We start from the raw sequence: 27760 nt of genomic DNA, 5'->3' as shown, positions 1-27760 counted from the left end.
GCTGAATTCATTTTCGCATTTAGAACAACTGAAAGTCGTAAATACGAAAATGCTCAGACCAATAATGCTGAGACGTCCTCGGTGCCCAGGCAGCTATGTTTGGTTTCAATCAGGATCTGCCACCTCCCTCTGACATTCAAAAACCAAAAGAAATCAAGAGTATGATGTTAACATGAGTCAAAAGAGCAAAAGATTTGACAAAAAATCCAGGGGTCTGAATTGGGTTATGAATATGTCAAGTAAGACCATAACCCAGTTTCTGAAATCAGATAAAGGCATTCATGTGACCATTTCAATAATCATAGTATTACCACAATTGTTGTAAGATGGCGTATTAATGTTGCATGTAAAGGCACCCATAGTTAGCGGTTTTACCACAGGTTATGTGGCATACAAACAAGCCTAAGGACACAATGCATAAAAACACAAATTGATAATACAGAGGATAAAACTGTATTCAGAACTTGTTTTTCTCTTTCTGTGTCCTCCACTTCAGGGTCTCCTCTCATCAACTGAATCACTGTGAGCTGTCGTCTTACACCCTCCCTCATACACCACTCTCCTGCCACCCTGCCCACCCACCCCAACCGCCCTGATACCCCCACACCCTCACCCCTGCCTCGCCTGCCAACCCCCAACCGATAGCCGCTACTGGCCCTTCCCTTACCCCATGGTGGCCCCACGGCCCGCTGTCTCGCTGCTGTTGGCTGTCCTGGCCTGCACGGGGCCCGCCCGTCCCTCGCCCCCCCTGCTGCTCCGGCCCCAGGAGAGAGAGAGGGACTCAGGTGGCGTCAACATCGCTGTGATCCACTCGGGCTCCTCCCTGCTCCCGGAGACGGTCGTGGTGGGAGGTGCAGGGGGCGGCGAGCCGGGCCCGGGGTTGGGGCCCGGTCCGGGGAACGGTCCGGGAGGTGGAGGAGGAGGAGGAGGACGGGGGGTGACGGTTCCAGAGTCGGTGGCATCATTGGCGGGAGCGGCCGGGTTGGTGTCCTCCCTGGCCTCAGCGTCCCTGTCGCTGGACGCGCTGGTCGGGGAGACGGTGATGACGCCGTCGGGGCAGGCCAACGTTATCTACCTGGCTGTGAACGAGAGCAGCCCTGGTAGTCTGCTGCTTCAGCTGTGCGAGCTGCTGGCCACCACGCCGCTGCAGGTAAATAATGGCAGAGGGTGGGTTGCTAATGTCCAAAAAACCTGTTCACCATTGACCTTCTGTTTTCCTGAACAAAATCAAAAGACAAAAACTCAAAAGTCAATTTATGGCCATTTGTTGTAAAACCACATCGGCGTTTAAAGAGTAACTAAATCCTAGACCATTTTAGTGAGTTTGATGACATCTACTGGTCAAAAACCAGGTTAAAACCACTGGCAGGCTGTTCTTGGTTCTCTGTGACGTTAGCATAGCAGGATAAATACAGCTGCAGCTAGTAACATTATAAATGGTTCTTTAGATGTAGGTGTGACTGCACACCTATCAGCACTGACAGACAGACGAACAGAACAAACACTAACCATTGTCAATAGCACCGTCAGTGCAGGTTCTGGCACACCTGAACCAGAGGCGTTGTTAGGATCTTGAAACATGGGGGGCTTAGCCCAGCCTAGAAATCTTTAGATTGTCGCCTGATAATTGCACAAGTTTCAAGTTGTTCCAAAGTAAAATGAATATAAGATGTAAGACACTGTGCCCGACCGAAAGGTTCTGGTCAGGTGTGTAGGCTGGCGTTCACAACATGAAGTCAAAATAAACAAAATGAGTTCGATCTGAATTCTCATTCAACTTCGTTATCATTTTTACTTTCCGAAGCAGGAGTAAAACCCTCAGAAAACAATAAGAGCCTTGACGTGGATGAAGCAGTCGTATGCTGGGTTGTATGTTGCCAGTGCTTTGTTGCATTTTGAAAATGGACCAACCCTGGTCTCATAGCTTCTGCTTCTAGTGTGTGACAAGGGCTCCTTCTGAACGGTGACAAATTTGAACTGTGAAAAACTGTTAACTCGTGTCTTATCTGTCCATCTGATACCCTACTCTTCTTCACCTCTCCAGTAGCTCTTTTGGTGTCTCGTCTGTCTGTAGCACTCCTCATCTCCTCTGCTCACTCCTCCTGTTCTCTTCTCCTCCGGTCACAAAAAGGATGAAGTCAGCATATGCCAACCAAATTCTAAGAAAATCTCCTGTTTTAATGTGATGATTAGATCATCAACACATTATTTATCAATTTATTTCATACGTAGACTTAACCAATTATTTGAACACAACAACCAATATCAGATTATACAAACGCAAACCATTAATGCACTATTCCACCCCACAGGGGCTAAATAGTCATTGATGCTCAATATTCCATATGGGCTGACAGTCACACAACACAGCAACGCTACTGCATGCCAGCCACAGGCCAGTGTTCAATCCAGCAGCACATGTGCATCAATCAGCATTCTATTGCTGTTTATTAGTTAATGTCTTAATGCCTTGATGTCTATCTTCACGGCCTCATCCCTTCCTCTGTTGTGCTTATTGCTCTCTCTCTATCTCTCTCTCTCTCTCTCTCTCTCTCTCTCTCTCTCTCTCTCTCTCTCTCTCTCTCTCTCTCTCTCTCTCTCTCTCTCTCTCTCTCTCTCTCTCTCACACACACTCACTCACACACTGTCTCTCATTGTATCCTTTAACATTGTTGGTCTATGTCTGCTCTGGTGATGGCTATAATCATATGTCAAGTCAGTTTTATTTGTGTAGCCCAATATCACAAATTACAAATTTGCATCAGTGGGCTTTACAGCAACACAACAGACCCTCGCATCGGAAAAGGAACAACTCCGTAAAAAAAACCTTTAACAGAGAGAAAAAATAGGAAGAAACCTCAGGGAGAGCAACATAGGAGAGATCTCTCTCCCAAGACGGACAACGTGCAATGGATGTTGTGTTTGCACAATTTACACAATACCAACATTGAAAGAGGATAAGAGAATTATAATGGAATTGTAAAATTTATGAAGAATATGATGCGCAGGATGCCAAACAGTGTCCGGACGCCACCGGAACAGCCCAGGACCCGAGCCACGCGACCAGCATCACCATGTTGAAAAAATTAGTCACACATCTTAGTGAGAGAAGGATGTGACATTGAAACAGGGTAACAAAATTACATGTAAATGTCCATCCATCCATCCATTGTCTTAACCGCTTATCCTGCTCTCAGGGTCGCTGGGATGCTGGAGCCTATTCCAGCAGTCATTGATTGGCAGGCGGGGAGACACCCTGGACAGGCCGCCAGACCATCACAGGGCCGACACACACACACACACACATTCATTCCTAGGGACAATTTAGTTGCACCAATTCACCTGACTTCCATGTCTTTGGACTCTGGGAGGAAACCGGAGCTCCCGGAGGAAACCCACGCAGACACGGGGATAACATGCAAACTCCACACAGAGGACGACCCGGGACGACCCCCTAGGTTAGACTACCCCAGGGCTCAAACCCAGGACCTTCTTGCTGTGAGGCAGCCATGCTAACCACTGCACCACCGTGCTGCCTACATGTGAATGTGTGCCTTGGAAATACTCGTTTTCATAAATGCTGTTCCTTGTGACAAAAACATTGAAGAACCACAGAGCTAGACTAGCTAGCAAGCTAAAGAGCGCTCCTCTTCATCAACCTGAGCTTGTAGATGAGGCAGTGGCACTCTCACATCCTGACTCACCTGCTGCTACAGCAACAGGGGATTACTCATCCTCCGCCTCCTCTAGCCTCACCTGTGCCTCGTTGCATTCATCCTTTTTCTTTTTGAAAATGCTTCTTATAGCCATAGCCCCCAGAAAGTTCATCCGGACACAACGTTTAGTAAGAGAAAGGTGTCATCACTAATCTGTGACCTCTTCAGTCTCAACTGACTGCAGGTATCCCCACCCTTATAAACAGCACAGTTACATAACCACCGCGGTTCTGTTTATAAGGATCGGGGATCCCTGCAGTCAGGTGAGACTGAAGAAGTCACTTAGATGTATTGTATGCAAATGTACAATACACTCTTTTTTATTTCTTAACAAAATTATATTTGATTAAATAATAAATACATTTTTAGGACTTACGGGGTACCAGGGGCCATGGTACCCCAGGGAAACCTGGTAAACCACCGCAATTTTCAGGTGACCAGAGAAGAGAGAAGTACGCAGGCACGAGCTGGTTTTGACCATCGCACCAGTTTTTCTGAAATTGTCACGGCAGTGTTGACGTCTTGTATTGCCTGTAATGGTGAAATGCTGCCTGTTGTAGTCGTGCTTCATCTTGAATTTAAATAATTCATCATGATTATTATGATTTCGATAACGATCATTAGGCTGTGTTGGTGCCCTACATCCAGTGCATGATGTGCATGTACGCGGCGGCAGTGCTGCACCCATGACTATTCTGTTACTCCCCAAGCCCTCTAATGTCACAGAGTACCAAGACCAGCCTGCCAGGTTTTTAACCTTTAAATGGGTTTTAACCTGTAGATCACAGCAAACTCACCAAAATGGTCAAAGGTGTAGGTATTCTTAAACAAGTCTACTCAAACATGTACCGACAGTGCGCTAAGAAATAGACAACATGTAAAAGCAAGCCGCTAAAAAAAACACCATCAGCTGAAAAGAGGAGTCCTGAGGGAGTTACAGGTGCTAGCAGCTGTCAGCTCAGCTAATTCAGGATGTACACAGTCCTTTTCCAGAACAAGATTAACAGCATTTGATAGAGTCATCAAATTAAAACTCACCATTATAAATAAAATGGAGTGTAATGACATGTAAATTTTTCACACTGTGGTTTACTGCGTGGATTAAAATTGGGTTCAGTCACACCTGCCCGGTGGCCTTTCATTGCCGGCCTGAATGAAGCTTCTATTCAACTGTCACCCCGTGATAAGTATAAGCCAGGGTTGGCTGTACATTAGGGTGGGTGGGGTTTCGTGTTTTGATGATTTGATCTGATTGGCTGTATGTAAATGAGTGTCTGATGACATCATGTGTATGACAACAAATAGATTGGCTGAGAGAAGCTGAACGGGGGAGCTCTTTTAAAGAGAGAAAAACAGAAAAAGTAAATTTTACTTTTTTATACCAATCAATATGTTTCTATTCAGTATAAAGAAATAAAAAATAAAAGCATGACAATTAAAAACAAAACAAAAGAAATGCTAGAAAATATTAGTGGTTCAACTTCAGTTCAACTTTAAATATGGGGGCGTCCTGGTATCATAGCGGTCTATTATGTTAACCTACCAACATGGGGATCACCGGTTTGAATCCCCGTGTTACCTCCGGCTTGGTCGGGCGTCCCTACAGACACAATTGGCTGTGTCTGTGGGTGGGAAGCCGGATGTGGGTATGTGTCCTGGTCGCTGCACTAGCACCTCCTCTGGTTGGTCGGGGCAACTGTTGGGGGGGGGACTGGGGGGAATAGCGTGATCCTCCGGTGTGCTACGTCCCCCCTGGTGAAACTCCTCACCGTCAGGTGAAAAGAAGCGGCTGGCGACTCCACATGTATGGGAGGAGGCATGTGGTAGTCTGCAGCCCTCCCCGGATCAGAAGTGGGGGTGGAGCAGAGACCGGGACGGCTCGGGAGAATGGGTTAATTGGCCAAGTACAATTGGGTGGAAAAGGGAAAAAACCCTTTAAGTATAATAAATAATTAAATCAAATGCAGATAAAGAGGTAACAAGAATGACAATACACTTTTCATCTATACACATTTGAATGTACATATCCATACACACAAACATACACATACATTTCCTCCTCCCGCTGTCCTTCCATCCTTCCTCAGTCCTCTTCCCCTTTCCTTCATTAATCGGTTCGGTCAGGTGTGTTAGCTGTGGGGCGTCGCTCCACCACAGGTAGGTGGTCACACTTTCAGCTCCCCGCCGTGTTGTCAAGTTTTGCTGCAGAAGCCGTGTCATCGCCACAGCGTCGGGGAGCTCTCCAGAAAAAGTTGGGAACTGTCAGGCTTCTCTCAGTGACCTCGGTGGTTTTCTGGACACTTTGTGAGGTGTTTTTCTCACAGGCGAGACTTGGGTCTCAGAGGGAACCACCTGAGAGGCCAGCTCACCTGTGCAGGAAACCAACAAATCCATCCTTCCATCGTTCCTCTCTTCTTTCTTCCCTTGTTCATTCCTTCATTCGGTTATTTGTTCATTCATTCATCTGTTCACTCACAGTGTATTTACAATGAGATGAAAACAGCCCAAAGGAGTTTATGGCTGCTGATGGAAATAACACTATCTATCTATCTATCTATCTATCTATCTATCTATCTATCTATCTATCTATCTATCTATCTATCTATCTATCTATCTATCTGTCTGTCTGTCGTTCTATCATTCTATTTGTCTTGTCTGTCTTTTTTTGGAATTTTCCCCCCTTTTCTCCCCAATTGTATCCGGCCAATTACCCCACTCTTCCGAGCCGTCCCGGTCTCTGCTCCACCCCCTCTGCTGGTCTCGGGAGGGCTGCAGACTACCGCATGCCTCCTCCCATACACGTGGAGTCACCAGCCGCTTCTTTTCACCTGACAGTGAAGAGTTTCACCAGGGGGACGTAGCACATGGGAGGATCACGCTATTCCCCCCAGTTCCCCCTCCCCCCTGAACAGACGCCCCGACCGACCAGAGGAGGCGCTAGTGCAGCGACCAGGACACATACCCACATCTGGCTTCTCACCTGCAGACACAGCCAATTGTGTCTATAGGGACGCCTGACCAAGCCGTAGGTAACACAGGGATTCGAACTGGCGATCCCCGTATTGGTAGTCAACTGCATAGCGCGCTACGCTACCCGGATGCCCCATCTGTCTTTTTCTTTTGTCTGTTTCCTTTTATCTGCCCCTCTTTTGCTGTTCGTCTGTCTGTCTTTCTGTTCGTGTGTCTATCAGTCTTTATCTCTGTTCCTCCCTCTTTCACTTCATCTTTTTTTCATCTAGCTTGTCTGTCTCTCCATATCTGTCTCCACCTCTTTTATCTCTCTCCATCCTTGTACTGTACATGCCCCGTCTGCTTTTATCTCTATATTTAGACTCGAACAGCTGAACTGCTGAAAAATCTTGATGTGAAAGTGTTGACATCAAGTATTATCAACTAGTAAAAACTGCCTTATGTCATGCTTGACATCTTAGTCTTAGGGGCTTTCTCCACTCCATTTGCATATCAAATGCATCCCATGCAAAACCAAGCTGTCAACGATACTTAACTTCAAATTACTTCGCTGGTTCACGACATGAAAACAAGTGTTCCAAGATATTAAACTGGCCTCAAAGCTTGCATGTCCGTCCATGCATTATCCCAAGGATTTCTTGAATGTTAAAAAGAAAATAGTTCCATGTTTAGTTTTCCGTTAGTTTTACCTCTGAAACTTTAAGAAGAGCGAAAAATACGTTGAAATAATTTCTATTTGGAGGACATGTCGTGTCGGGGCTTGGCGGTAGTATCAGCAAGTATGCTGTAAAATATGGGGGTTCTGTAAATACTACATGGGGAGGTAAGCCATGTTTGAGCTAAGGTGGCGTGCTGGCGAGGTGTTTCTGCTGTTTACGTGGCGTGAAGCAGCTTAACTGTCCAGGTGTATGCCCCTAAAACAGGATGGCAGTCCAGTGCAGACCTAGCGCTGATTTGATCTCTTTTCTGCAGCTGATGCAGGGAGGCAAAAGATATCATCACATTTTCAAGGGCCTCCCATTTCCACTCACCCTCATTGTTCCTTCCATTCAGCGGAGTCCCCTCATTCAGTTCAGGTTGGTAGAGATATTTGTGAGAAATGTAAGATATACCTCGAACAGCTTCCCCCAATTAAGACATTTACAGGAATATAAACTTGACTTTTTTTCTCCCCCCCTTTTTTCTCCCCAATTATATCTTGCCAATTACTCCACTCCTCCGAGCCGTCCAAGTCGCTGCTCCACCCCCTCTGCTGATCCGGGGAGGGCTGCAGACTACCACATGTCTCCTCCGATACATGTGGAGTCACCAGCCACTTCTTTTCACCTGACAGTGAGGAGTTTCATCAGGGGGATGTAGCGCGTGGGAGGTTCACGCTATTCCCCCCAGTTCCTCCCCCCCCCCAACAGGCACCCCGACCGACCAGAGGAGGCGCTAGTGCAGCGACCAGGACACATACCCACATCCAGCTTCCCACCCGCAGACACAGCCAATTGTGTCTGTAGGGACATTCAACCAAGCCGGATGTAACGGGGATTTGAACTGGCGATCCCCATGTTGGTAGGCAACGGAATAGACCGCTACGCCACCCGGATGCTCAACTTGAATTTGACTTCTGGGTGCCACCTATTCACACACACATTGTCTTAATGTACAATACATTTACTTCACTTTTACAATAGCTATATCAACTTTATTCATGCTTTTATTCTCAGTGTGTAGTGTGCAGAGTAGTTTGAAGTAGGGACAAATGAGAAAAATATAATTCTAAATGCCTTGGCCACCGAATATCGAATAGTAGATATTTTATGGCAATGCTGCCACTTCACAGGATAATTCTGAATCTTTCCAGGGCCATACCACATGGCCCTGTGATGGCCTGTCTACGGTGTCTCCCCGCCTGCCGTCCAGTGACTGCTGGGATAGGTTCCAGCATTCCCACGACCCTGAGAGCAGGATAAGGGGTTTGGATAATGGATGAATGGATGTATACCAGTTATGATGTCATTATAACTCACCAGCTTCATTTTGTAGATTTTGGACAGGGGATCACTGCTGGACTCAGCTGTACAATGGTGTCTTATGGGACAAGTGAACAGGAGTGTTAAACGTGTCCTTTAGACAACAAACCCCACTAGTGTCTCAGTCAGACTGTGTCCATGACTGTCCATTATCTATGACTTCTCTATTGTGCTGGCTGGCTAGTTTATGGATGGTAACTACTACCTACGGTAAGTATAGGCTGCTACTTCCTGCAGGGTGAACCAGGAAGTACATCAGCAATGTCATCCACCGTTGATCATACTGGACATTTCTGATAATAACTTTTAACTTTGACTTCCAAATGTGTGGTTTAGATAATTGGGTTAAATTGGACTTGTTGAAACATGTCTGACATTCCTGTTCAGTTGATCCATAAGACAACGTTGTAAGGCTGAGTCCAGCAGTAGTACCATGTCCAAAATTTACAAAATGAAGCCGGTGAGTAAAATTACATCATAATTGATGTGTGTGATGGGAAATTAAAATCTAGTTTGTAAAAAAAAAAAAGAATTATCCTTTAACCCCAAAATTGTCCACAGTAGCTATAGCTGCCGTCACTACTGAGTGAAAAGCAATTTTGTGAATGCATTGCTCGACATTTTCAGGTCATGCTGTTTGTATGCCGCTTGCTGAGAATATGAATTGGCAATCCTCGCTGGTCACAGGGTGTCGGAGATATAAACGTCACTGAGCACCAGAAAAGAAAAAAAAAGGGGCAGAAATAGAGTGGGAGAAGTTGAAGTCAGCTATTGCTCGGGGGTCTTCAAATCCATGAAAATGAGTTTGAGTCTACTTAAGGTACTTTTTTTTTCACATTTAAGCTTGCTCTTGTCTAAGTTCTGTGTGCATTTGTTTTTCTTTCCAGGGATTGGTGTTTGAGGAGGAAAGACCCCCTCCCCCCAACCGCGCTCCGCTGGCGCCTATGCTGGAGTTCGTCTCTGCTCAGACGGGGGTGCCTGTGGTTGCTGTAGGGGGAGGAGCCAGCCTGGGAAGAGAACCACAGGTAAAATGGACCGGATGATGCCATGATACCACTCACCAGCCTTGATTTTAAATGATGAGACTCGGGATGAAAATGTTGACAAAACCTTTCAGATTAGCAGCAAGTTGGTTACCTGGGTCCAGATGAATCCGCCCACTCCACGGAATTGACTGATTCTTCTGGTCTGGCATCATAATAATATTAAATTAATATGCACCGATACCACTTTTTTCCGACCAAGTACAAGTACTTACATTTGAGTACTTGCCAATACCGAGTACCGATATGAGTACTTAATAAGGCCATTACATTCTTACAATTACTTTGAAAATGTGTTTTATTTTCATCAGACATTGTTCATTCTCTGATTGTAACAAACTGTTGTTAGTGACATTTGAACATTCAGCTATAAGTTTTTCTTAAACATGGCGTTGCCACACATTTCAGTATAATATAACCACACTTAAGTGTAACAAAACTGTCATACTGACATTTTAACATTCAATACTTTTCTTAAACATGGCATTGCCACACATTTCACTAAAATATAACCACACTTTTTAGTGTAACAAATTGTCATTACTGACATTTTAACACTCAACTGCATGTTTCAGCTGTTATGTTCACTGCCCGCGGGTTGTCTCTGGACATTTTCTCTCGCTTCTCCAGCATTTGCTGCAAAGTTGGTTGTTGCTGTTTCCCGCTGCTATTAGCAAATGCCTTGAACTTGGCGTCATGTTGGTTCTTCAGTTGTCCAAAGGAATTGAATCAAGTGCAACTGGACTTGGTTATATATCCGTGAAGACATTTCGCCTCTCATCCAAGAGGCTTCATCAGTTCGTGCCTTTATGACTAGACCAAGCTTGGTCTAGTGCTTCTGTCTTATATCAGGCAATAAAGTTGGACTTCGTGTCCAAGCGAAGGTCAGAGTTTGGAATAGTTTCTTTCAAAATTGCTCCACTTTTGTCTGTTTTTTCGAGGAGGATCAAACAGAATCAGAATCATCTTTATTTGGCCATGTATGTTTACACATATATTGGATTTGACTCTTATTTTAGTGGCTCTGCTCTCAATATTCTTACATAGAATACCGACACAACAATTCTTCAGGAGGTGTACAAGGAGTGACTATATACAGGTGAAATAGGATGGCAATACTGCAATGTTGCTGAGTGCAAAGATGCTGGAACAAATATGTCCGGTTACTTATATACATGAGGTAGGTGGACATGACAATATGCATATATACATATATACATACAATATGCAGTTTTTAAAGTGTGCTTAGATTTATTATGACAATGTTACGTGTTCATCAGAGTGACAGCCTGCAGAAAAAAAACTGTTCTTTTGTTTGGTTGTTTTGGTGTACAGTGCTCTTTAGCTAGCGCCTACCAGAGGGGAGGAGTTGGAACAGGTTGTGACCAGGGTGTGATGGTTTGCAGTGATGTTGCCTGTCCGTTTCCTGACTCTGGAAATGTCATGGAGTCCTGAATGGAGGACAGTTTGGCACCAGTGATTTTCTCTGTAGTCCTGACTGTACGTTGTACTCTGTTCCTGTCCTGTTTGGTGGCCGATCCAAATCAGACAGTGATGAATGTGCAGAGAACAGACTGGATTACTGCAGAGTAGAATTGAATCAGTAGTTCCTGGGGCAGGTTGAACTCCCTGAGCTGACGGGAAAAGAACATCCTCTGCTTGGCCTTTTTGATGATTGTGTCTATATTGGATGCTCACCTTAGGTTCTGGGAGATTGTGGATCCCAGAAATCTGACGGTTTCCACAGCAGACACACTGCTGTTGAATATGGTGGTGGTGGGGGGGGGGGCAGTGTCAGGGGAGCTCCTCCTGAAGTCCAATGTCATCTCTACAGTTTTGAGTATATTCAGCTCCAGGTTCTTATGACTGCACCAGAGGGTCAGCTGTTCAACCTCCTTGTCATGTCACCATCCTGGATGATGCCAATGACAGTTGTCGTCTGCAAACTTCAGCATTTTAACAGACTGGTCTCCTGAGATTCAGTCATTTATGCAGAGGGAGAAGAGCAGAGGGGAGAGCACATATCCCTGGGGGGCACCAGTGCTTATTGTCCAGGTGCTGGTTATGACTTTCCCCAGCCTCACCTGCTTCCTCCTGTCTGTCTGGAAGTTTTTGATCCACTGGCAGGTGGAGGGGTGGTACAGTGACCTTGGTGAGTTTAGAGTGGAGGATGTCTGGGACGATGGTGTTGAATGCTGAGCTGAAGTCCACAAATAGGACCCTTGCATGCATATGGCCCTAGGTGTGGTCAAGGTGTTGCAAGATGTAGTGCAGGCCCACGTTGACTGCGTCATCCACTGACCTGTTTGCCTGGGAGGCAAACTGCATGGGATCCAGCAGGGGACCTGTGATATCCTTCAGGTGGGCCAACACCAGTCTCTCAAAGGATTTCATGACCACAGATGTCAGAGTGATGGGCCTGAAGTCATTTAATGCTGAGATACAGGGTTTCTTAGTAGATTTATTTGTCCTGGGTAAGATGCTAAACTGCAACTGCGGGCTGTAGAGGGGTAGCAGCAAGGATGATGTCCCTGGCTAAGGATGACGTCCCTACTGATAGATCTGGTCCTCATGCATGCCTGTATGGTATTTCCCATGGTGCCCAGTCCAGCCAACACATTGGATACGAGAAGGGAACTCTGATTTCAAATCCACCTGCTGCCTTGTGGGTTGATGCCTGTTTAGGCAAAGGCAAGGAGAAGGTAACTCTGAACTCAAATCCCCGGGCACAGTCTACCCAACTGTCAGTACCCGGAAAGGGTAAACCATTCCCCAGGCGCTGCACGGCGGCTGCCCACTGCTCCTAGCTACACAGCTAGGATGGGTTAAACGCAGAGAGTGAATTTCATGGTATGTATATACAAATGACAAATAAAGTGTATTATGTATTCTTGGGTGCCAGGATGATAGTGGAGCTTTTGAAGCAGGAGGGGACTTCACACAGCTCCAGAGGTCTGTTGGAGATCAGTGTGAAGATGGGGGGTAAGACATTAACCATAACAATATTATTCATCCATCCATTATCCAAACCGCTTATCCTGCTGTCAGGGTCGCGGGGATGCTGGAGCCTATCCCAGCAGTCATTGGGTGGCAGGCGGGGAGACGCCCTGGACAGACCGCCAGGCCATCACAGGGCCATAACAATTTTAGAATGAGGGGGGGACCCCACGTGAACTTACCAGCAATGAAAATGTCAAAGTGTTAAATGTTAACAGAATAACACAATTATTAAAATGTATGTTTTTAGCTCAGGTTTTAGTTTGGACATAGCAATGACAGAAAATAGAAAGTCTTACAGTACAGTCGTTCAGTGTGCCTTTGGTCATAAAAGATGTTTTTTATTTAATTTATTTATCGTGATAGTATATTGGGCCCTGTTTTAAAAACCAAACATGAAACCAAACTGAACTGAAACCATTGTTTGCTGGCGGGACGGAGGTTTCTGAGGCCTGTTCTTTCAGAGTCAACTCATTGTTCTCTTGCCACTGCATGTCAATAGGAGCTGTTAGTTTTCTGGTGAGTTTAGTTTAACATTTGACTCATAAGACAAAATAAGCTTGCAGAACATGAGTGCTTGGATTTGGGGCTTAATTGCCTCTAGGATGTCCTGCAACATCGCAAGAGTCAGTCAACCTTGTGTCAACAAGTCTTCTCTGAACCGGACTCTTGGGATTCAAATCAGTCACAGTGGTCAATTCTTTTCAAAGCTGACATGTTGAAGAGCTCCAGCACAGTGTGATTTAATGACCTGGCTCCCAAGTTGAATGGGAAAGTCTATTTAAAGTGCTTTTGCAGTATTTGGGCCTTCTTGAAGCATAAAATGACTAGAAAATATCCGCAGAGGCTGCTGAATGATGGGCTGCTGATTGAAAGGAAGTAGGGTCTAGGATGGTAGAACTAATCATCCTTATGATAAGGGCGGCACGGTGGTCCAGTGTTTAGCACTGCCTCACAGCAAGAAGGTGCTGGGTTTGAACCCCAGGCCATCCCATGTCCTTTCTGTGTGGAGTTTGCATGTTCTCCCCGTGTCTGCGTGGGTCTCTTCCGGGTGCTCCAGTTTCCTCCCACCATCAAAAAGACATGGAAAGAAGAACTGGAGTTGGTCTCCGGGCGCTCCAGCTGTCCGCTGCTCCTATACAATAGGATGGGTTAAATGTGTAACCTGTGAAGTCATGAAATAAAGTGGCTTTTTTTTTTCTTTCCTTCAAATTCAACATAAAAACGAGACACATCAAGACACGACCGCTTTCAGGGAAAAATCTGCTATTTCTTACATCCACATTACCATCAACCTCTGATTGCCCTACATCATATTGGGGCATCAAAGACAGTGACACCATGTGATGTAGGTGACATATGCCAGTGTATCAGACCATTAGAACACCATCACTGTCTTCTACATCTACACCCCTTTATATCCTTTACACACATCAGGAGACAGAGACAGACTAAAAACGAGCGCTCACTTACCGGTTAAGGTTTTCGTGCTTCACCCTATTTCAGTCCCACAAGTTCAGTTCTAGTTTATGTGGCTCGCTCAAAATCACTGTTACAGTCTCGGAAGCTTTACATCCACACAGTGAGAAGCAGGTAGATTAAAATGACGGTAAATACACTCTCTACATATTCTTATTAGTCCATTCAGTTCAGATGAGGAAATCCACCGAGAATAACTTCTGAGGAAAAGCAGACCTCCGAGAGAGCATCGAGAAGACAGATTGTCCTCTTTTCTTTTGGATATGGTGCCGTCACATTCTCTGAGTTAGAACATATCAGTGCTTTTGGGCAAAAAACACATATCTGCAAAAGAAATAATTTTACCATAAGTAATAAAAATCATTACTATTTCACCCCTTTGCAATCAGCCATTACATCCTCACAGGCTTTGTAAACTCTTGTCTTTTGTCTAGGAACATTGACGCATTTAAACAGCGTAGAAATATGCATTCACTTTATGTAATAAAGTACATACGTAGATCTCAACATCCCTGCCCACCTTGATCCGCTACAGTTTGCTTAACGGTCAGATAGATGGGTGGAAGATGCTGTATCATTAGCTCTGCATACTATGATGTAGTGTGCATTCTAGTCCATGGTCGTTGTTTGGGACTGTTTAAATGTTTATTTTCAGTTCTTTTTACATTTCAAGTGTTATAGGCCTTGTTACGTTTGTTAGATTAGCAATATGTGTTTTCCGTTTTGTTTTTCAGGTAGTATTTTCACTTTTTCAATTTTGTTATTCAAGTTCGACCATGTCTCTCTGAAGTTTAAATAGTTTAAAAATAGTATTATAGTTGTCAAAATGTTCATTTTGGTGTCAATCATTTCCTAACAGACATACTAACATATCCAATGCATTAACATCTCAATTGGGTATTTATCTTGACACAATATAGAGTTTAAAACCCGGCGGTCATGTTGACCGCCCATGGTCATTTTAGGTAGGAGCGAAGTCCTGGTCGTTCTAGTGATAAAACACCTTGAAGGAAAAAAAAAACCTATGTCAGAATGTTGTTTATTGACTATAACGCTGCATTTAATACCATTGTACCATCTAAACTGGTGTTAAAGGAGAATTTGGTCTTTGTAATTTCATCATGACTTTCTGACAGGAGGACCTCACACAGTGAGGGCAGGTACCAGCTGCTCATCTACCATAGTTCTCAACACAGGAGCACCGCAGGGTTGTTGTCTTAGTCCCTTACTCTGCAGTCTGTCCACACACGACTGTGTTGCCAGACATCATAACAGCATAGTGACATTCGCAGATGACACCACAGTAATTGGACTGATAAATGACAACAATGAAGATGCCTGTAGGAGGGAGGTGAGGGACCTATCCATATGGTGTCAAGCTAACAACCTCTCCCTAAATGTTGAGAAAACAAAGGAGAAAACTGTTGATTTTAGGAAGCCCAAAACATTTCAGACACCAGTTTACATCACCGGTGTCCCTGTTGAAATTGTGAAGAACTTCAGATTTTTAGGCATTCAGATCTGACTCCCTCTCCCGGTCTCTAAACACCAGTCGTATCATTAAGAAGGCGTAACAGAGACTATAGTTTCTGAGATGTCTTAAAAAATTCAGGATGTCCACAGAAACCCTGGTCAGTTTCTACCAAACTACCATAGAGAGCATCCTTGCTGGAAGCATACTGGTGTGGTTTGGCAACCTGACTGAACAGGACCACAAACAACTGAGATGGAGAGTACAAACGGCTTCAGACATCATAGGAGCAGCACTGCCACAGCTTCAGGACATGTACCCCACCGCTGCAGAAGTAAGGCCTAAAGTATCATGGAGGACACCATCCACCAGAACATGGTCTGTTCTCCTGCTTCCCTCAGGACAATGCTAACAGAGCATCAGAGCTCAGACCAGCTGCCCCAGACAGTTTTTACCCCCAGGCCGTCAGAATAATGAACAGTGGGTGGCTTACACAACTTTTATTGATTTATTATTTTGTGGGATTTCTGATTTTTTATTTAACGTTTTTGTTATTATTTTTTGTTTTTGTATATATATTTTAAGGGCCGAGAGAGCCCAGGCACATGCATTTCATTGCATTGGAAGGTACACGGTACTTTTTATATGTATATGGCAAAGTGAACTTGATAACAAGAAAGTCGCCAGATCTGCAGAATTTTTTGCCCGACAGTGACGATATGTCAAGCTCTGTCTTTAGCCCAGGTTTGATATTTGGCCCATCTCTTTTTAAAAGGCAAACTCTTTAAAATCGATAAGGCAGTGAGACACGCCCCAGAACTCCTTATTTGTCCCTGCACTTCTATCACTCAGTCAGTTAGGCAGTATAAACTTAAAGGAATTCTTGATAGTTTGAATAATTTAAGACCTCATGATAATAGATGTTCAATTAGAACACAGTTTTATTTACATCCAACACTGATGATGTCAAAAAAGTCTATTGGTACTGTAATACCAAGAAACCTTCAGGTGAGAGAGAGAGAGAGAGAGAGTTAGTTAGTTAGTCAGTTCCTGGAAAGTCTTTACAACATTTCAGCTCATGTCCGTCCCAGCTCTCAACATGTAAGGTTTTCTCCCTCCATCCTTAATTTTTTTCTAGTTTTAGCAAAAAAAAAAAAAAAGGAAATGGGGGGGGGGGACTTAAAACGGCCAAAGGGAAATGAGTTCCACTTCTCGGGTATTGTGTGGATTTCCTCGTCTTTCCAGATTAAATGTGAATGGAGACAGAGGCTATCATTGTTTCCTTTTTGACACTGAAAGCCTCATTCAGAATCACAGGACGTTTGGTTTATTTTTTTGACAGATGGAATAATTTGTCTGAGGAACCCTCAGCTAAGGCAATCAGGGCCTTTCACACACACACACACACACACACACACACACACACACACACACACACACACACTTCTCTCGTTGTCGCTCTCTCTCTCGCTTGGGTCTGTCAAACGCCATTTCACCTGCTACAACCAACCATGTTCAGAGATGTGATCCCTCTCTCGCTACACACCTGTACAAAAACACATTATACTCAGGCGCGCGGCGACGCGGTAGACGGGCTGCCAACTAAAACAAAAAGTGTTGTGGCGAGCTGGTGTGGAAGAATGAGTCGAAAGGTGGAGATATCTTTTTAATCACAACTCCCGTGCCCCATACACCGCACAACCCTGAAAGTGCCCCATACACTGCACGACCCTGAAAGTGCCCCATACACCGCATGACCCCAGAAGTGCCCCATACACCGCACGACCCCAGGAGTGCTCTTTTATTTACACTGGCTAGAACGGACTAGAACTGACAACAATGTAACGGGTCTCTCTCTCTCTCTCTCTCTCTCTCTCTCTCTCTCTCTCTCTCTCTCTCTCCTCCCCCACCAATGTCCAAAGTGCCGCTATCAGTCCCAGTCATAGTCCTACAGTCAGTCAGTCAGTAAACGGTCCCCTACTTAGTCTGAGTCGAACCCCAAAACAACACAAGAATAACCATATTACATTATATAACATTACATTACATTACATTACATTACAGTCATTTAGCCCAGCGTTTCTCAAACCTCTCCTGGCGGACCACTTGTCCTGCATGTTTTAGATCTCTCCCTGCTCCAACACAGCTGATTTAAATGATCAGTTTTGTTATTAGGCAGCTTCGGGAGCTCATAACGAGTTGATCATTTGAATCAGCTGTGTTGGAGCAGGGAGAGATCTAAAACATGCAGGACAAGTGGTCCGCCAGGAGAGGTTTGAGAAACGCTGATTTAGCCGACGCTTTTATCCAAAGCGACTTACAATAAGTGCATCATTTACCGTAGGAAATCAGGAGAACTACTAATCATCAGAGGTCATAAGTACATCTAAACAAGCATCAAAGAGCAAAACCAGTGCTAAAGTAAAAGTGCAAGAAAGAGGTTTTTTTTTAAATGAGTGAATACAATAAGTGCTAAGAACAACTAACAGGGTAGTAGTTCTTAAAGAGGTGAGTTTTCAACCTGCGCCGAAAGATGGGCAGCGACTCCGCTTTCCTGATATCAGTGGGGAGTTCATTCCACCACTGAGGCCAGGACAGAAAAGAGCCGTGACCGGGTCGATTGGCAACAAGGGCCTCTGAGCGATGGGGCAACCAGGCGTCCCGAGGCAGCAGAGTGAAGTGGTCGGGCGGTGGTGTAGGGCTTGACCATGGCCCTGAGATAGGAAGGAGCTGTCCCTTTCACTGCCCTGTAGGCTGGCACCAGAGTCTAAAACTGGATGTGAGCAGCTACTGGGAGCCAGTGTAGGGACATGAGAAGGGGAGTTGTGTGAGAGAACTTAGGGTGGTTGAACACCAGACGAGCTGCAGCTTTCTGAACAAGCTCCAGAGGTCTGATGGCCGATGCCGGGGCGCCAGCAAGGAGGGAGCTGCCGTAGTCCAGCCGGGAGATGACCAGAGCCTGGATGAGCACCTGTGCCGTCGCGTCAGTGAGGAATGGGCAAATCCTCTTGATGTTATAGAGGAGAAATCTGCAGGAGCGAGCAACCGATGCAACGTTTTCAGCAAACGACAGTTGGTCAACCAGGATCACACCCAGATTCCTCGCAGTCCGAGTTGGCATCACCACGGTGTTGGCAATGGTGTTGGCCAGGTCTTGGTGCGGGCGACCTTTCCCCGGGAGAAACATCAGCTCTGTCTTGTCCAGATTGAGCTTCAGGTGGTGTGTCGCCATCATCTCCGAGATGTCAGTCAAGCACACAGTAATGCGTGTCTCTACTTGTGTGTCAGAGGGAGGAAACGGCATAACAATGGTAAGACAAGTCATGCGAGCGAATAACAGAACCCAGGGATGTTGTGTACAAGGAGAAAGGGAGAGAACCCAGAACCAAACCCTGTGGAATGCCTGTAGTCAGTCTGCGAGGCTCCGACACAGATCCCCTCCATGTCACCTGGTAGGAGCAACCGTCAGGTAGGTTGCAAACATTGAGAGTGCAGAGCCTGTGACACCCAGCCCCTCAAGGGTAGAGAGGAGGATCTGGTGGTTCACTGTGTCGAACGACATAACCACAACATGAACACCACATCATCCATCCATCCGTTATCTGGACCGCTTGTCCTACTCTCAGTGTCGCGGGGATGCTGGAGCCTATCCCAGCAGTCATTCATTTCAAATCTAACATTAACAGTCCTATCAGCCATTGTGCTCCCCCAGCGCAGAACTGACAGTCAGAGCGACCGCTACCCCCGGTCGCTAAAGTATGATGTCATTGTTTTTTTTGTAAGGTGTGTGTGTGTAGCAGAATTGGAATGGAGTGTTTACTCACTTTATCATTAAGCATGTACATTCCACACAGCCCCGCCCACTGTTTAAAATAAATGTATGTTTTATTTTTTTGCATTTGTACGTTAGGTAAAGTTAGGCATACTGTTGGGTCCAAGATGTTACACAGCCACCTGCCACTATTGGGGGGCTGCGCCCACCACTATTGGGCGCTGCGGCCCCCCTTCCCACGCTAAGGATTATACTCTACCTTTCTCTTTTTTCCACTTTCTTTTCTCTTCAAACAGTCTCTTCAACACTTATGCTAGTGGTGTAGACTTGTCTCTATATACACTATATCTGTGTGAATGATATATACTATATATATATATATATATATATATATATATATATATATATATATATACATATATACATATATATACATATACACACACACAGTGCATCCGGAAAGTATTCACACCCCTTCACTTTCCCCACATTTTGTTATGTTACAGCCTTATTCCAAAATGGATTAAATTCCTTTTTTTCTCATCAATCCACATACAATACCCCATAATGACAAAGCGAAAAAGGTTTTGTAGAAATTTTTGCTAATTTATTAAAAATAAAAAACTGACACACTTTACTCAGTACTTGGTTGAGGCACCCTTGGCAGCGATTACAGCCTCAAGTCTTCTTGGGTATGAAGCTACAAGCTTGGCACATCTATATTTGGGGTATTGCTCCCATTCTTCTCTGCAGATCCTCTCGAGCTCTGTAAGGTTAGATGGGGAGCGTCGCTGCACAGCTATTTTCAGGTCTTTCCAGAGATGTTCAATGGGGTTCAAGTTTGGGCTCTGGCTGGGCCACTCGGGGACATTCACAGACTTGTCCCGAAGCCACTCCTACGTTGTCTTGGTTGTTTGCTTAGGGTCATTGTCATGTTGAAAGGTAAACCTTCACCCAGTCTGAGGTCCTGAGCGCTCTGGAGCAGGTTTTCATCAAGGATCTCTCTGTACTTTGCTCCATTCATCTTTCACTCAATCCTGACTAGTCTCCCAGTTCCTGCCGCTGAAAAATATCCCTGCAGCGGGACGCTGCCACCACCATGCTTCACTGTAGGGATGGTATTAGCAAGGTGATGAGAGGTGCCTGGTTTCCTCCAGACGTGACGTTTGGCATTCAGGCCAAAGAGTTCAATCTTGGTGTCGTCAGACCAGAGAATCTTGTTTCTCATGGTCTGAGAGTCCTTTAGGTGCTTTCTGGCAAACTCCAAGCGGGCTGTCATGTGCCTTTTACTGAGCAGAGGCTTCCATCCGGCCACTCTACCATAAAGGTAGCACTCCACATTGGTGGAGTGCTGCAGAGATGGTTGTCCTTCTGGAAGGTTTTTCCATCTCCATAGAGGAACGCTGGAGCTCTGTCAGAGTGACCATCAGGTTCTTGGTCAACTCCCTGACCAAGGCCCTTCTCCCCCGATTGCTCAGTTTGGCTGGGCGGCCAGCTCTAGGAAGAGTCCTGGTGGATCCAAACTTCTTCCATTTACGAATGATGGAGACCACTGTGCTCTTCGGGACCTTCAAAGCTGTAGAATTTTTATTGTACCCTTCCCCAGATCTGTGCCTCGATACAATCCTGTCTCGGAGGTCCACAGACAATTCGTTTGACTTCATGGCTTGGTTTCTGCTCTGACATGCACTGTCAACAGTAGGACCTTATATAGACAGGTATGTGCCTTTCCAAATCATGTCCAATCCATTGAATTTACTACAGGTGGACTCCAATCAAGATGTAGAAAGATCTCAAGGATGATCAGTGGAAACAGGATGAACCTGAGCTCAATTTTGAGTGTCGTAGTAAAGGGTGTGAATACTTATGTACATGCAATATTTCAGTTTTTTATTTTTAATAAATTTGCAAAAATTTCTACAAAACCTTTTTCACTTTGTCATTATGGGGTATTGTATGTAGATTGATGAGAAAAAAAGGAATTTAATCCATTTTGGAATAAGGCTGTAACATAACAAAATGTGGGGAAAGTGAAGGGGTGTGAATACTTTCTGGATGCACTGTATACTTAGATATATACTATATCTGTGTGGGTGTCACATTAGTTCACAGCAATAGTGGGATTACTTTATGCACAATGTTTAATGTACAACCAAAGTCTAATGGAACATCCCTCAAACAACTACATCCATTGCACGTTGTCCGTCTTGGGAGAGAGATCCTCCTCTGTTGCTCTCCCTGGGGTTTCTTGCTATGTTTTCTCCCTGTTGAAGGATATATACCAAGTCCAGTTGCACTTGATTCAACTCCTTTGGATATCTCTGTCAAAGGGTTTTTAGGGAGTTGTTCCTTATCCGATGCGAGGGTCTAAGGACAGGATGTTGTGTTGCTGTAAAGCCCCCTGAAGCAAATTTATAATTTGCGATAATGGGCTATACAAATAAAATTGATTTGACATCGTGAAAAAAATCAGGGACCAGCACCGAACAGTGCCTTGTTTAAAGGGAAATTCTGCCGATTTTCAACCTCATTTCCATGCAGCAATTTCCAAGCAGTGCATCTCTATGATGTACATAATACTTGTCAGTGTTGTCTGTATCGCTGTAGCTTGCTCTAGCAAACTAGCTTTCTTTAGTCATCCACTTAACATCTGTAGATGTTGAAAGATCTTGAAGACAGGTTGGCTGAGATGCTAGTTTTTTCATTTCCACCATTGAGCAACACTCACAATGCATGCTGGTACATGTAGGCAAAGTACACCAGCCCACATGTTGGTTCCTCCATCAAAATGAATTGTACCAAAGCGGTTAAAGATTATTAGCATCAAAATGTTCCTTTTGCCTTTGAGTCGCCCTCCATTCGTTCGTCCTTCATCTATTCTGCACCCGTGTGGTGTAAAAAGCTGTTGTGAAACACATTTACCCATGATATGCTACATCAGCTGTCATAAAAGTTGTCTGTGATGCATGTGTGCTGTGCATCCTGCTCCAGAGCAAGTAAAGACATGTCTTCCTGAGTTAGGCAGCAGGATTTCAGTAAACTGAAGGACAAAACTCAATTGAATTGTTCACAGTTGCTGTCAGTGTTAAGAGTAAAGTTGTCGCATTAATTCAGAGAGCATTTGGCAAATGTTGGGATTCTAAGGGTTTCATTTGTGTGTGGTGCTGAGAAATGCACCAGTGTTTCCTGCCTTGTTTCTACCTGTTTTCTGTAACGATTTGTTTTCTTATGTGTGGAGCACTTGGGGAAAATGTTTTATTATTAAGCAGCAGAAAATATATTTGACCGAGTGTTTGGTTGCTATGTTGTCATGTCAAGTTTTGGTTTTGGCCCGATCCAGGTTGAGATTATTCATTTCTTCATGGTTTTATGAAATCTCTCTCTCTCTCTCTCTCTCTCTCTCTCTCTCTCTCTCTCTCTCTCTCTCTCTATCTATCTATCTGGGTTTTTTTTCAGGAGAGTGGTTCAATCTACCTCCAGTTCACCTGCTCCACCTCGCTGCAGCTGGAGGTCATCTTTGAGGTGCTGGAGGAGTACGACTGGACCTCCTTCTCTGTGGTGACCACACGTCACCATGGTTATGAGGACTTTCTGGCTATGGTGGAGGGCTTGACGGATGGCTCGTTTATTGGCTGGGAGAAGAAGAGCGTGGTGGTGCTCAACGTGACCGACGACCCCGGTGGGGCGCGAACCAAACGGCTGCTCAAGGACAACGAAGCACAGGTGAGTTAAGGTTGAAATTTACTAGAATGGTTTTTGGCTTGATTTTGACTCTATTCACCCCCAAAGATGCTGGTTGTGATAAGTCATGTGATCTATGTATTGTTGACTCTTATACTCAAATTTCTTTCACGACTTTCCTAGAAAGTTGAATCAGTTTATCTGGACACAAGGTTTAGTGGGAGAAAAATTTCATCACTCATCAAATGCCCCTTTTCCACTGCACAGTACCAGCTCAATTGAACTCAACTCTACTCACTTTTTTTGGTTTTCCATTGGGCAAAAGTTAGGAATAGTACCTGTTACCAGGTACTTTTTTTGGTACCACCTTGGTCGAGGTTCCAAGTGAGCTGAGCCGATACTAAAAGGTGACATGAAAATACCACTATTAAACAAAATTAATTATAAATATAAATACATATGTGATATATTTATTTATATTAAAATCTTAAAAAAAGAACTAGTCAAATGACCAGCAGGGCTTTGCCGTGAGGGGATACTACAGTGGAAAATTAAATCCCAAAAAGTAAAGCGAGTAGAGTCGAATAGAGTAGAGTTGAGTTGAGCCAGTACCATGCAGTGGAAAAGGGGCATAAGTGACCTCTTCAGTCTCAGCTGACTGCAGGTACCCCACCCTTATAAACAATACAGAGACATAACGACCCAAACCAACGATCGGTTTCATATGCAAATATGGGCGTGACCATTAACTAGAGTTACAATGGCCATGTGTACTGTTCACAGAGGGTTGGGGAATAGTTGCAATCACAGCATTGTAAGATGGTGATAGAGGTACTCTTACCCCCCCCCCGCCAGTTCAGGGATGGTCGTTCCCTCTTCACATACTAGATGGCCTCTTTGACTCCCCGTTCAAACCAGTGTTCCTCCCTATCAAGGATGTGCACATCCTCATCCTTGAAAGAGTGGCCACTGGCCTGTAGATGGTGTAGACTGTGGAGTCCTGGTCTGTAGATGGTGTAGACTGTGGAGTCCTGGCCTGACGTGTCAGCTCTCCTGTGTTGTGCCATCCTCTTGGCCAGCGTCTGTTTAGTTTCCCCAATGTATAAGTCATGGCAATCCTCCTGGCACTTAACAGCGTACACCATGTTGCTCTGTTTGTGTCGGGGGTCCCGATCTTTGGGGTGGACCAATTTCTGGTGCAGCGTGTTTTGGGGTTTGAAAGCAACTGACACACGGTGTTTAGAAAATACGCGTCTTAACTGTTGTGACATCCTCACCACATACAGAGTCACCACTGGTTTACACTTGGGCAGCTGTTGTCCCTCTCCTCTCTTCGATCAGCTGGTGCACTGTTTGGGCATCTTTCTGGCTCTGACAAACGCCCAGTTAGGATAACCACACTTAACCAGGGCCTGTTTAATATGGGATTTCTCCCCTTCCCCGGCTGCTGTGTCGGTGGGGACGTTGTCAGCTCAGTGGTGCAGCGTGCTGATGACTCCTAGTTTGTGCTCCAGTGGATGATGAGAGTCAAACCTTAAGTACTTATCAGTATGTGTTGGATTACAGTAAACATCAACAATCAAATGTCCCACATCACCAGTTGTAATTTAGGTCTAAGAAGGCTAACGTGTCGTGTTCCACATCCTCCCTGGTGAACTTGATGTGGCTGTCCACAGAGTTAATGTGGTCGGTGAAATGTGGTACATCCTGAGAGTTAATTTTACCCCAGGTGTCGTCCACAAATCTGAACCAATGGCTAGGTGGTGTCTCGGATAGGACATCAGAGTCTCCTTTCAACTTCCTCCATATAGTATAGTGGCCTTTGCCTATACTATAGGCAGAGGCACACCCATGCTTCTGACTATAGTACTGCCCCCTGTATGTGAAGTACGTGGACTGAAGACACAGCTTCAGGAGCAGACACACTTGGTCAGTGTTAATAGTGGTCCTATTTCTAAGGGTGGGGTTTTTTGGTAATTTCATACAGACTACCGCCACTGCTTCATCAACAGGAAATGCACGTGAAGAAAGACGTAACATCATAAGAGACCATTGTTTCATCCTCCTCCATAATGATGTCCCTCACCTTATCCACAACATCCAGTGTTCTGAATGTGATGTTCATTACTGCCTACCAACGGGTTAAGAATAGATGCCAGAATCTTAGAGATGTTATTAGTCACTGACTTAATCATACAAACAGTAGGCTGTAAAGGCACATCCTGTTTGTATCTTAGGTAAACCATACAGACTAGGTGTAGCGCCCCCTGGGTATAATCTGTGGTACAACATTCTGTCAACAGCATTGTCCTGTTCTAACAGCTTCAGACAATCCATCACCTTTTTCTGTCACGATAAGTTGATTTTGACCTATGGGACGAGATTTACGAGTGTCATTAAAAAGGGTGGTGGGTTGCCTTGTTTTGAGGTACGTTAATCTGTGAAGAGCTGAATTTACACTGGAAAAAAACGAGACTTCCCCAAAGTGCTTTACTTTAGAAAGAAACCAATTAAAACAATCCCTAGCAGAAAAAAAACAAAGCAATTTTTTTAAATTTTAATGTGCTTTAGAATCAAGTGTGAATGAAAATTAAAAACCATTTCAGAGCACATAAGATCAATAAAAGTCACATGTTGCACATGCGTGCTGCTAGCAGGTAAGTGGGGGGTGCACACGAGTGAAATTCAGTCAAAATTAGATACAAGATTAAGTTCAGATTCACTGTACTCAGTTCACTAATGCTACATTCACACAGCAGATCTTGATGCCAACATCTGATTTTTCACCTATTTTCAATTTTTTTTGACCAGCTATTTACATCTGTTTCAAAGTGACACGTCTGATTCCTGTGCCTCCACCATGACTCTTTGCTTTGACCTTGAAACACCCTGCATGTGTCAGCGTACGCCAGAGTTTGGACACTGCTGAGGAAGTAAACAACCGAACATGAACATGCATCATTCAGTACACCACGAGAGTGTTTGAGACTGTCACGTTTGGACGGATGCGCGATTCACAATGACTGGAAAAATCCGATGTGTGTGGTTACACGAGAGTCGCATTGGCAGATATCAGATTCCTATCAGATTTAGTTCCACATATGATTCATCCATTATCCAAACTGCTTATCCTGACTCAGGGTCACAGGATGCTGGAGCCTATCCCAGCAGTCATTGGGCGGCAGGCGGGGAGACACCCTGGATAGGCCATCACAGGGCCCACACACACACACACACACACACACACACATACACACACACACACACATCCCTAGACAATTTAGTACAGCCAGTTCACCTGACCTACATGTCTTTGGAGGAAACCCACGCAGACATGGGGAGAACATGCAAACTCCACATAGACGACGACCTGGGACAACCCTCAAGGTTGGACTACCCCGGGGATCGAACCCAGGACCTTCTTTTTTTTCTTTTTGTTGACCCCCCCCCTTTTTTTTTTCTCTCTCCCTAATTGTACCTGGCCAATTACCCCTCTCTTCCGAGCCGTCCCGGTCGCTGCTCCACCCCCTCTGCTGATCCGGGGAGGGCTGCAGACTACCACATGTCTCCTCCCATACATGTGGAGTCGCCAACCGCTTCTTTTCACCTGACAGTGAGGAATTTCACCAGGGGGGTGTCGCATGTGGGAGGATCACACTATTACCCCCAGTTCCCCCTCCCCCCTGAGTAGGCGCCCTGACCAACCAGAGGAGGCACTAGTGCAGCAACCAGGACACATACCCACACCCAGCTTCCCACCCGCAGACACGGCCAATTGTGTCTGTAGAGATGCCCGACCAAGCCGGAGGTAACACGGGGATTCAAACCGAAGATCCCTGTGTTGGTAGGCAACAGAATAGACCACTACGCCACCTGGACACCCGAACCAAGGACCTTCTTGCTGTGAGGCGACTGCGCTAACCACTGCCCCACCGTGCTGCCCTCCACATATGAATGTGGTACAAATCAGATCTGAAAATATCTGATTCCATGTGTGTTTTCCGTGTTTACACGGTCATAATACATGTCCCATCTATGACACGTTTGCAAAAAGACGGAATTGGGACACTTGTACCTGGGAGGCTAAATGTGGTCTTAGTTCACGAAGTGTCCTGTCCTCAGGAAGTTTTCAGGGTGGTGAAAACAGATGGTGGGTATCTCGTGAGGTGAACTCGTCCATAGTCTGACGCTCCTGGTAAGAAAGAGCAGCAAACCTCCGGACATCCTCCTGGGGTCTCTCTCTCTTGCTCTCTTTTTCTCTCTGCACCCTCTTTTTGTCGGAGCGAAAGACTTTCTTATCCTGTCATCCTCCCTCCCTTTTTTTTCATGTCCTGCTCTCATTTTCACTTTCATTCTTTGCTGTTGGTATTTCACCGTTTGTCAGCTCAAACGACCATTGTGGAAATGAAACTGAAGGAGAAAGAAAAGAAAAAAAAAGGAAAAGGAAAAAAGTGAAAGGGGATTGAGAACGGCACAAAGACAGAGGGGCCTGAGACGGATATGATGAAATATAATGAAACTGATATGAAATGTTGACTATCTGAAGGAATGAACGAGTTCTGTCTTAGAGAAGCTGAATCACTGAAGGGGATGTGGTTGTTGTTGGCGGA

The 27760-nt window shown here is 45.0% G+C and overlaps 1 protein-coding gene across 1 annotated transcript in view; it reads left to right on the top strand.

Annotated features, from left to right (window-relative positions):
• The first annotated feature begins 9158 nt into the window (after positions 1 to 9158).
• Positions 9159 to 27760, top strand: part of LOC130128460 (glutamate receptor ionotropic, NMDA 2D-like) — a 180643-nt gene continuing 162041 nt past the window's right edge. Inside the window, exons 1-3 of the mRNA XM_056298067.1 lie at positions 9159 to 9167; positions 9595 to 9732; positions 22950 to 23192. Of these exons, the coding sequence (XP_056154042.1) occupies positions 9159 to 9167; positions 9595 to 9732; positions 22950 to 23192 (390 nt within the window). The remainder of the gene's footprint in view (positions 9168 to 9594; positions 9733 to 22949; positions 23193 to 27760) is intronic.

The sequence above is a fragment of the Lampris incognitus genome, chromosome 18 (genome assembly GCF_029633865.1).
Source record: "Lampris incognitus isolate fLamInc1 chromosome 18, fLamInc1.hap2, whole genome shotgun sequence".
Taxonomy (NCBI): Eukaryota; Metazoa; Chordata; class Actinopteri; order Lampriformes; family Lampridae; genus Lampris; species Lampris incognitus.
Note: the sequence above shows the minus strand (reverse complement) of the source record. Positions and strands in the feature narration are given on the sequence as shown.